We start from the raw sequence: 12,330 nt of genomic DNA on the forward strand, positions 1-12,330 counted from the left end.
TAGTATATGTCTAAAACACCAAATAGTTATTTTCATGATATTTTATTTTTTATTTATTACATAAAATAATTATTGTATTAAGAAAAAATATTAACACCGATAAAGAGCGAACTCTAGTTTCTAGTTTTTGTTTAAAACTTAAAGAATCGAAATTTCATTACAACAGTAATAATAACATGTTTTTCTTGGTTTAAATTTCACTGACATTTATAAGCAAATCACTTAACAAAACACTGATTTTAAACTATTATAGTAAACGATGTAAGAACTAAAAAATTATATATTATACTAATGCATTATATTGATTATATAATATATTATCAACAAAACATATGTGTAGAAATGAGGCTAAAAACTGATTGTTACATTACTTTGGGTATGAAAATTTAAAATGTTCGGTTTGAGTTTATACAGCGTTGGTAAGATTCATATGTTTTAAACGATACATTTGACCTTGACGACAACAATGAGACCCGGTCTGAATAATTAATGTTAATATTCAGCACCAGTCTAACAAACTAGTCTACAATTTACATGCTGTAGTCTATGTATGACAAATAAAGACAACGTTTGGTGCGTCTCATGTGTCCTCTTGCTATACACGTGTATAACTATTATTTATATCACTGACTGAATTCTATCGTGTTAAAAAATATATGAAAAATGATCGATTTAAATGTTTACAATCTTGTGTTGTACCCACTTACAGGTTTAATATTGTATTTGGTGTACTTACGGCTCCAGAAACCGCTGGAATATCGGCAAGTTTCTTCGCAGGTACCTTCGGTCACTAAAACCTTTTGGAGCGAAATAAAGTTTTCGTGGAACATAGCGATGAAACACCCTAAAGGTAAAAACTGGAGAATCATAACGTTTATAATCTTAACTCTACAGTCTTAATCTCTCCGTCTAAAACGATGCGTTGACAAAGCGTCGCTCACGGTGGTCTTAATAGTTACACACGGTTTATTGACGTTGTGCAAAATACATCGAAAAATTATCGGCATCCACATGGTGGCTCTGAATTAAAATTAAATTGGATTGGGGAAAATGTTTCTCCAACCATGACATCATGGAATCATAAGCAGTAGTTAATACATAAATGGTTTTTTTGAGTACCCCCCGATAAAAAGGGGTGGTAGTCGCCTCTCTTGGGCTATAGTTTCGGCATCACTGCATGGTTAGTTTATGGTTTTAATTGTTCGAAAACATAATCAAATATAAATAATATTACACAGTTTATTTAATTGTAAATTTTCTATAATCTATATAAGCGGTACCCACTACGCAACCTTTTAACATATTTTGTATGGCCTAAACTAAAACTAAATAGGTGTTGACAATGTAATAAAAACTATAGGAGTTCCGAACGCAATCAATAAAGGTAACATGCTTATAGCGAACATATTTATAACATACTACTTGATGATTATTATTTTTGACATCAATGATTTGACATTATCGGGTTGATTAATTATCAACATTAAGATAGTCTCGGTGTATTTGAAACGACTGCCAAAAACTATTTTAAATCAGTTTAACGATTTCCTCGTGCCTCTTAAAATATTTCCCGTTTTCAGTAAATATTAGTGAAATTTTCAGTGAAAAACTTAAAAAATTACGCGTGATTGACGGTTTTAAATTCCGTTTTCATTGCATAATGCGCAATGAAGTTCAACGGTAAGCATTTGAAATGAGCAAAAAAAAAAAAGAAAAAGAACTGACGAAAAAGAGACAGTAAATGTTGCATTATTCATGTAGTGAAATAAACAGGTAGCATTTTTTTAGACTGTTTCAAAAAAAAAATCTTACTACAAAATCTATGATGACAATGTATTATATTTAAAAGAAAAAAATTAATTTAATTGAAAAATAACAATTTTTATTTTTCAAGACAAATATTTTTAACTCCACCGACCAATTTCTTTTTTATTTAGCTTTTTAAGTCCTAGAAATATTTGTGTTTAAAATTCCCATGGTTTTTATTAATTTGATAGCCGCAATTAGTATTCTTATAACAAAACCATTGTCCGTAACTGATAATTTAACTCGTAATGTAATATTTGTCATAGCAAATTCGTCCGAAATTAGTATATAGTCAAATAAATTTATATTATAAAAGTCAAAATAAAATACCTATTGTTTGGTTTCGATATAATGTTAAGTGTGATAACTTTTATTTATTTTATCTTATTGTTTTTGTTAATTTTATCGTGTTTTTACTTTTATTGAATTTAATATTATTACAAATATATTATTGTAATAAATTCAATAATTTTCATGAACTATGAATCTTTTATAAAATTATAATTATAAATTATTAAGTTATTATTAATTAATGTATAATTTATACATTTTTATATTTTTTAATTATTACCGTTAAAAATGTATGCGACCCACAAGTAATTTTCAAAGTTATTATTTGACTCTTTCTAAAATCCTAGTAGGGACCGCTGATCTTTATGAACTTAATGTTGCATTTCGGTATTCAAATATAACCAAATTTATTCATAATGCTAATTTTTTATTTAAAAATTAGATTAATGTTTCCTGACATTAAATTATTTGATGATTTGATATATCAGTACATACAAATCCATTTATGTATTTTGATAAGTTTGAAAATATTTTAACTCATTTATTATTTGACATTGTAACTATTTTTATAAATACAATATAATAATATAATAATATGAAACAGAATGTAATAAATTAAATGCCATAATTACACTTGATTTACGAATTTAGTTGCATTTTTGTATCAACCTGGGGTGAAGTTGAAATCATTAACTATCAAAAAACTATATTTTTTTTTCATGTACTCGTATATATTTATATAAATGGAAATATTTTAATTATTCAGAATTTTTACCACTTTACATGGAAATATTCAAAAACAACGGTCCGATAGTTCATATGAATATTGCTGGACGATCATACGTTTTACTAAATGACCCAGACGATATAAAAGTATGTAAATTTATACGTACAACTATGATTGTACACTTTTTTTCATTCTTAGAAGGAAAAAAGAAAAAAATTAACTTTTCGTTGTACTCATATTAATTAATTTGCATGTATCCTTTTTTGAATTATGATCTTTCACGAGTTTAGTGTTTCACAAACGTGTATTACACATTAAGATGTAAAAAAAATGTAAATATACTTATAAAACATCAAATAAGTTGTCTTAAAATAAAAATGTATGGTTACCATTAAATAGGTTCTGTTATCCAGTGCACAATATATCAACAAAGGTCCCGAGTATGACATGTTAAGACCTTGGTTAAACGATGGCCTTTTATTAAGTACAGGTGAATGTATTGAAATGAAATAAATAAACTGCTAACCGTTCGTTAATATACTTATATTATCATTGGTATATTCTAGGTTCGAAATGGCAAAACCGACGAAAACTCCTTACAAACACGTTTCACTTCAAAACGTTAAGTATGTATAATCCTTCACTTAATAATCATTCACGGACTTTAGTGAAAAAACTATTGGAAGCATCTGCACTTAATGAAGAGATATGCATAGCGGAATACATAACACTGTGCTCCTTAGACATGATGTGTGGTAATCTATGAGTTTTACTATTCGAAAATTCAACGAACATTAAAAAAAAAAAAAAAAACCCGCTAAAATCAGTTTATGATGTTATAGAAATGTATTTCAGTTCTATCGCGCCGATAATTACTTAAACAAGCAAAAATATTAAAATAATATCCTCTACAAATCACCGGTTAACAGTAACTACATCGTCTTTATATATTTGTTTTAGAAACAATCATGGGTACTGAAATGAAAGCTCAAGAAGGTAAATCAGTTGAATACGTTAATGCTATAAAAAGGTAAATTTTAAAATAGCTGTATTGTTGAATAGTATATTTTTAGAGTTGTTGAATTTGAATTTATGTCATTTAGCTATTCATTTATATTATTTATAAATAATTATATTAATTATATTAATATATATTATTAATTATAATATATATTATTAATTATATTAATTACATTAATTTTTATTTATATTTTAAAATTTTTATTAAATAAAATATACATTAAATTAAAAATGCACTTTTTCAGCTTATAAATCACAACTAATTCTAATGCGCATTGTTTTTAAAGTGCTTGCAGATCAGTGATTAACCGAGTTTATAGGTTTTGGCTATGGAATGATACGATTTTCAAAATAAGCGAATGTGGTCAAACGTTCTATAAATCTATCAAAGTTCTACACGATTATACCGATAATGTAGGTTTACTGGTAACTCCCTAAATGTTATTTTCAAACTTCAAAGGACTTATAGTTTTTTTTTTTATTTATAATATAAAACTTTATCGCTGAATAATTTCAATTCCATCATACGTTAAATAAATAACATCGTATCCAATTCTCATAATATTTAATAATAAAATAGAACATAAAACAATAAAACCGGTCTTAATTAGAAGTTAGATTATACAGAATATTTCTTCAAATGCAAATTTAGTTAATTTAATTTACAAATGATCATAATTTTACATAATCTACTGACGGACAATTTTATTACATGAAGCTTGAACTTATTTTTAATTTGTTTTTTATTAAAATTCAACTTGGACTGTTCAAATTCAACTATGAATATTTTCATCTCAAAACAACTATTTCTACACTTTTAATTATATTTTTTCCTCCAGAACAATAATTGGATTGGGTAAAAATTGAGTTTGAGTCACACAATTGAGTTTTATTCGTTCAACATATAAGATCTAAAACATGAAAAAATAAAAAAAAAGCTCAAAAACAAATACAAAGATAATGCTGGTGGTGTATAATCAACCCATGTACATGTCTGTATTTCTTTAGGTGATTAAAAGTAAGCGAATTTTGTTAAAGAACACAGAAAATCGATCAGAAAGCAAACATGGTTGGTAGTATATTTTAATTTGTACATATTATAATCTTCAACATGATTTAACCGCATCCGTACACGTTATGTAAATGATTTAGAAAAAACGCAGAAGAAATCGTTCTTGGATTTACTTTTAAACGTTCTGAAAGAATACCCGGAGCAAATGACCGACAAAGACATTAAAGAAGAAGTGGATACATTTCTTTTCGAAGGACACGACACGACTTCGTTCGCAATGACCATGACTATAGTGTTACTTGGGATCTATCAAGACATTCAAGTATACATGCGCGATTACTCAATGTGTTACTATTCGTATTAATAAGCTCATTCAAGGCCAGAGCCAGAGAGGAGCTTCGCGGTATTTTTGGTGACTCCGACAGAGATGTAACGATGGAAGACTTGAACGCCATGCGATATGTTGAAGCGGTTATTAAAGAATCGCTACGGCTGTATCCCAGTGTACCGGCATTTACGAGAGAACTGCAAACCACGTTAAAACTAAGCAAGTATTTGAAAATTGCTTTGTAAAAACTTCGTTTGCATATTTCTAGTGACTAGATTCATTTTTCACCATTCACTTGATCGATAATAGTTGAGTTGGTTTCTGGACAAGATGTTTTTAATTTAAAAGAAAAAAAAAATAGTGGGATGACGAGCATATGAAAAACAATTCCTACGCGGTATTCAATTAAAAGTTTTAATTTTTCTTTTAGTTTGGAAACTACGACACAACAAAATAAATATTTTAAATTAATTAATTATATAAAAATATGTATAACAATAGATATATGAATAAAAAAGAATTTCTAAGCTGAATTTAGAAGTATAAATATAATTTAATAAGTCGAAAGCATAAAATATGAAAATATATAGTAGATAAAATATATTTTTAATCGTACATTTCGGATAGTTTTCAAATGCTACTCGAATAGGACGATTTGAAGTTTTAGAAGTATATAAGGGGGGGGGGATAATTGAGTAGATTAGATGGCTATGCTTTAACGCATGATAGTACTAGTTCGAACCCGATCACCAACGACATCCCTTTCCGGGCTGGACTTTAGAGAAGGAAAGAAGCATTAGTGGGGGTGGTGGAAGTCACTATCCCAACCAACACGAGTTCATCCTGCTGTGCTCCTATCATACGAAATTTAACCCTAGTTGCCAAAGTTCCCTAAACATTTAAAATAAGTATATCATAATTTGTGAAATATAAATTTTATTTTAGAGAACTATAATATTCCTCCAATGACAGCAATGGTGATATATCCTTATATTCTACATCGGAATGAAGAAATATATCCTAACCCTGAAAAATTCATTCCCGATAGATTTTTAGACCAAGACAATAAATCAAAATTTTTATATGGATATCTTCCGTTCAGCGCTGGTGCGAGGAACTGTATTGGTAAATCCATATGATTTTAATTTTTAAATTAAATAAATTAGGTGAATAATGTACTCTTGACTTATAAACCCGAGATAAAAACAGATTAAACATTGAAGGGTTTAACATATCGTTTGACATTTTGCTACAGGACAAAAATATGCCATGAACCAAATAAAAACAGTTGTATCGACTGTATTGCGAAACACGAAAATCGAATCAATGGGAAACAAAGAAGACATCGAAGTCAGTATGCAATTGATCACTAGAATTGAGTCACTTCCGAAAGTTAAATTTTATAAGATTTAATTATGTCTAACGTTTACATGATGAATTTTATACACAGAGTACTTAACTAATCAAAACTATAACTTTTATATTATACTATTTATAGTATATAACAACTGTATATAACAATATATATATATATATAACTACTTATATATAAGTATTATACTATAGCTGTTATGTTATATTATAGACTTGTCTGAATGTTTATAATTTATTGATTAAACACTTTTACACACAATCAATTTGGCTACTAGAGGCTGCTGGTGGTTATTTAACAATTTAAACAAAACATAATACTTTTTTAGCGCCTAAAATTAACCCTACGTAGTGAGCCCAGAACTAACACAGCTGTGCTCGTACGATTTATTTATTGCCGGAAACTTCACCTACGTCTACTAATGGAAGGTGTTGAAAATATAATTGTAGACAGTTAAGTTAAATAAAATATATAACTTTATCCAATAAACTGGACATAAGAATAATAATAATGTTAATACTATGTGTTTAGTTTTGTCTTTAGAGCAACTATAGATAAAGAACCAGATGTTCGTCCGTAAGAGCAGATTAGCTACCTAAAGGCATATTTAACTACTGTGCCACTGAAAGCACTGAACGAACTATCACGTTTTTATGAAAAAAAAAAAAAAAAAAAATTAAGACACTTGTATTGTTATTATGGAAAAAACAACTCAATATGGAATATTTTCACTTAGGTTTTTACTGAACATTTCTTTATAAGTATAAACTGATTAACGTTATCATAATATGATATTACACCTTTTTTTACCAAACACATCGATATCAATAATTTGCTAGTTTTTTTGTAATAGCAATAATCTTTATCAATACGTATCTCCAATAATCTAGATCTTTATTAATATGTGCCCAGAGATCACTATCAATACTACCATTATTATTATTCGTTCTTATACTAAAAAAAAATAGTATTTGACAATTTGTATGTTTGTTAGAAACTTTGTGCTTGTTTTTTTAAATATTATTAATATTTCTCCAGTCCATTTAACCTTCTATAGAAAGTTTATATATATATAGAAATAATAGATCCTCCAAATAACAGTCAAGGAGTAAAAATAATGTCATTTTTTCCGAGAAAATAAAATAAATTTCTTTTAACTATAAACAATTAATTGATAAATCAGATATTACCCAATCTGCAGGATCATCATTAAATGCATAAACAATGTTCCCATTGTTTTCACTGGGATAATTTTTTAATAACTCAATTTCTTGAACAATTTTCGTACCAATATTAATATTTAAAGTAGAAATTGAACAAACAGCTGAACTTGAGATTACATGATTTACTTAAGTACTTTCATTATTTTCTACCCTATGTTTAAAAAGCATCGAGTGTTTTTTTGGTTTTTTGTGTAATATGATTTTGCTTTTTTTTTTTTTCTATGGGCATTTATTTACGGTCCACTCATTATAATAATAATTTTTAATGTACACGTATTAAATTATACTTTAATTAAACAATGAACTAAAAGCACTCGCACGTTAAATCAACGGTCGTAGGTATAGCCATAGATTAAATACACTATAGATAGGTAACCATAATGGGAGAGTTTGAAGTCAAATATATTAATAAAAAAGAGATAAGGCCCGTTTCACATGGACGCGTATCGAACGCGCGCGTTTCATACATCGCGTTCAGAATTACGATATTTATGTTGACTATTTTACATAGACGCGTATGAAACGTGATGCGTTTTTGGATACGCGGGCGAAACTCGTCCCCGAAGCTATTACATGCAAGACAGGTTTCGCATAAGCGCGTATCGTGTGCGCGCTGATCAGATTTTGAAAAATGGTTTTCATATTATGTTTTACAAATTCTCAAGCTAGTGCAGTTCTGCTCTTAACAAGTTCATTCACAATGAGAACTTATACTTCGACATTTGATTTAAGACTATTTAATATAGTTCTATTAAAATATTATTATATTCACTATGAACTCAATGGACACAGAACTAATAATAATTGAGGTACAAAACCATCCTAATCTTTGGAACCCTTGTGTTGAAGAATAAAAAGATCGAGATTTAAGGCTTAAAACTTGGGAGGATGTGAAAAAAAAAGTTTTGACCACATATGACACCATGTCTAAAGCTGATCAGAAAAAAGCAGGTAGGTAAGTAAAACAATAATTATTCAAGTATTTGTTCCATACTAAGTACAATACATATATTTAAGTACTTAAACATTTAATATACAAATAATTTAACTGAGTATAAAAAACAATACGACATAATACACGTTATATCATACGAATACATTAAACACGGTAAATTCATAAAACAGGAAGCTATTAAAATATTTTACTGTTGTATACTTAGAATCTCAATATTTTAATCTTTTTAATTTTTATACTATACCTAATTGAAGATTTAAAGGTCTATACAAAATATTTCAATTCTCTTTCTATATATATTTGTAAAAATCTTGCCTCCCATAATATGCTACGTGTTTCACCCTAAAGATTAAACGCAATCGGAAATTTATAAATAAAATAAAAATGTAACCATAATGTTCCGAAGTACCGTCGGTGGATTGCTTCTTCCACCAGTTGTTCTACGTGTAATTCAAAGGTTGGAAACACGGAAAAACAAAAAAATATTATGCAATAAGCAATACGGAACATTAATAATTTAAAAATTTAGTTACTTTTTATTGAGGTACATGACGAGTTACTTTTTAGTTAAATAATTTCTAACAACGATTTCCCATTTTAAAAATTAAGTTTTTACTTAACGAGTTCATTTGTTTTTTTAGTCCCGTTAAGTTATTTTTTTCTTCATTTTAAATCCATGGATTTAAAATAAAATTTTGTGTAAGAAAAATAACAATTATCTGAAATATCAAATATTATTTTTAATTGTATATTATTATGTAGGTATTGTAAGTTATACTTCTAAATTAATAATTATATACCGTCGAACCGTTTCTCACGATTCTTTGATTTCAATAAGTATCAAAACAATATAGATAAATATAAGTACCCTAATGGCTAATACAACTTACAAAATATGAATATAGGTATGTATGTAAAACGACTTATGAACAAGTATATACCTATTGTATAGAGGTAAAAAAGTACATTTAACTATTTTGTTAGATTTCTTAATTGATTTAGATATTGCAGTATCAACAGTAATTAATAAAATGATATTTATTTTTTTTACATAGTAAAACTTACAGTTTTTTATTTTTATTTTTTTATTTTAATTTGCCTTTTTTCACACATTACAGCAAAACTTATAGTTTATTTTGTTATTTGTTTAGTTTAACAAAAGGTATAATTATTATTTTTATGTGAAAAAAAAAAATAAATTAACTTTTAACTAAGTTAAGTTAATTTTTTTCTAAATAACTTGTAATTTTTATGTCAATTAAAAATAAAAGTAACATTTAATTTTTAACTAAATTTTATTTTTTTTTTATATTAACTCAACTTATCGATTTAAGAATATTAGATAACTTGCTCAGCCTGGTAATAAGGAAAGAACGCGTTACACGTGTGGAGGTCCCGTGTTTTTCCGTAGGTACTGACCATCCAGGATCGGAATTAAGTATATGGTGGTCACTGGGTGGAATGCATTATGTGGGTTTCTTAGTTTTTAGTTTTCTTATTCAGTTGTAATAACAATTAACTACTTATTTAATGATAAATAATCATAAAAACAATTAAATGAAGTATAAGTAATATTATCATAATATTATATTTGCTTTATAAAAGTACGAATCGTTTACACTATATAAGCGTAAGAATTAAATATTGAAATAAATAATATAATATCAAGTCATTTAAATTAAACGCATGAAACTTTTATCTAGATTCTAAAACACCGTTCATTGTCAATAAACGCAAATATATATAAATATATCATATATATTACTAACTGAATTACCTGGCGTTGCTCTGGAAAATTATTGTGTGTTCAACTCTTTTTGGGTGTAACTTGCTGTGAAAGCAAAATGCCAATAACAATGCACACACAAGCATACACAATACACATAAACAATCTGTTATTTATTATTTGGCATTATTGTTTAGCAAGTGCATTTATAATATTAATTATGATACTATTTACATAGTATATTCGTGTCATAGTAAAATAATTAAAAAATACTCTCTGGTCCTAGCGATTTGAGTTGTGTGTATATCAAACTTTTTACCACTTTTTCACTCCTTTAGGATGAAAAATACTTTCTGAGTGCTCGCCTACAATGTAGTTAGGAACTTCTGTGCAAAATTACAAATGCCTAGACCAAGCAGTTTAGACTGTGCGTTGATACATCAGTTTATCCTTATAAATATATACTTTTATTTATATTTATTACTGCACGTGTATTGTAACAACCAGAATTTGGCAAAAATTTTGTATATTTTAGTATTTCGAATACAAATTGTAAAATAAAATTCTAATCAGAGAAATGTTGAAATAAAATGTAGCCTATTAAATTATAACTTTAAATTATAAGGCTATAGTACATACTTGACGTATTAACAATGAAAGATTCAGTGGAAAAGGCTCGGATTCAAAAAAATCCTACCAAATATAATGTTTACACTCTATATAACCCTCTTTCTGAAAATATGGCCAAGAAAATACATTTCCAATGTTAAACCCCTTTCAACCCGTTTAGGGATTTAATTTTGGGAAATACATTCTTAGGGAGTCAGTATATCATGAAACAAAATTACTGGCTAAATTTTATAACCATAGCTCCAGCTATTCCGGCTAGGTAATTTTTATCATTTTTACCCCTTTTATCACTTTTACTCCTTTTAACCTCCGTAGGGGTTGAATTTTTAAAAATCCTTTCTTAGTGGATATCTACAACATGAAACAAAACTATTGTCTAAATTTCATACTTATAGCTTCAACGGTTCTTGCGATGATGAATCACCCAGGACAAGTAATTTTATGTATACAGATTAGTTAAATAAAAATTAAACTTTAAACGTCCTATTAAAGTTTAATATTGTTCAATTAAATATATGTAAACATAAAAAAAAAACATTTTCTGCATCCTTATTTAACTAACATAAAATTGTGGGTACCCTTGGGCTGCAACCCGCTCAACCATACTCTAAATCCAGCCCTGTTACCATCCGTGATATGAAAATAAATATAAAGGATTTAGGTTTGTATATATGTAACCCAATGGGCTTACTATACTTATATGAATTAAACTTTAAGCAACTGTATAAATTTACTATTGCAATAAAGACATGATATGACTATACTATGTGCAGGTTAATGAATATTATACAGAATTGTTGAGATTTTTCACTCACATTATTTTGTATTCATCGCTATCGCTAGATCATTATGTTATATTATTACTGAGTTGGAATAATTATAAATATTACCTATATTCTGTCACCAAATTATTAACTTACTAAGACGACCCATTTGTGAGCATAGGTTAGTAATAAGATGAAAAGTTAAAAAAAAAAATGTATTAAAATTAATACCGAAATAGCTACGTATGAAACTACTATATTGTCTCGATTCTCAATAGAAACTGCAACCTCAACTTCGCTGTAAGTAGAATATTGTTGCCTTGACATCGGTATTAAAACGTAGTACAAGATATATAATACATCTCGTAAGTCCGTTAGAATCCGTTTTTCAAAATTCGCCTATCTCATTCTCATTTTTAACACACACATTTTTTCACACTAAAAATAATCAAGCACCGCCTATTACTACATACTTG

The 12,330-nt window shown here is 27.6% G+C and overlaps 1 protein-coding gene across 1 annotated transcript; it reads left to right on the plus strand.

The window, feature by feature from the left end:
• Positions 1-542: 542 nt before the first annotated feature.
• LOC112683499 (cytochrome P450 4V2-like) lies at positions 543-6,693 on the plus strand. The gene is made up of 11 exons (XM_025554549.1): positions 543-850; positions 2,864-2,970; positions 3,224-3,314; positions 3,391-3,579; positions 3,785-3,854; positions 4,132-4,258; positions 4,853-4,913; positions 4,997-5,178; positions 5,235-5,403; positions 6,130-6,309; positions 6,440-6,693. Exons 1-11 carry the CDS (start codon positions 664-666, stop codon positions 6,595-6,597), a joined length of 1,521 nt encoding a protein of 506 aa, XP_025410334.1. The 5' UTR covers positions 543-663; the 3' UTR covers positions 6,598-6,693.
• The last annotated feature ends 5,637 nt before the right edge of the window (positions 6,694-12,330 follow it).

This window comes from Sipha flava, unplaced genomic scaffold, assembly GCF_003268045.1.
Source record: "Sipha flava isolate LNK unplaced genomic scaffold, YSA_version1 228_pilon_pilon, whole genome shotgun sequence".
Lineage (NCBI taxonomy): Eukaryota > Metazoa > Arthropoda > Insecta > Hemiptera > Aphididae > Sipha > Sipha flava.

Coding starts and splice junctions, on each gene's coding strand:
- LOC112683499 (XM_025554549.1), top strand. CDS start 664: ATGATCGATTTAAATGTTTACAATCTTGTGTTGTACCCACTTACAGGT. Junction 5,404..6,129: donor GCAAACCACGTTAAAACTAA/GCAAGTATTTGA, acceptor ATTTTATTTTAG/AGAACTATAATATTCCTCCA. Junction 6,310..6,439: donor TGGTGCGAGGAACTGTATTG/GTAAATCCATAT, acceptor ATTTTGCTACAG/GACAAAAATATGCCATGAAC.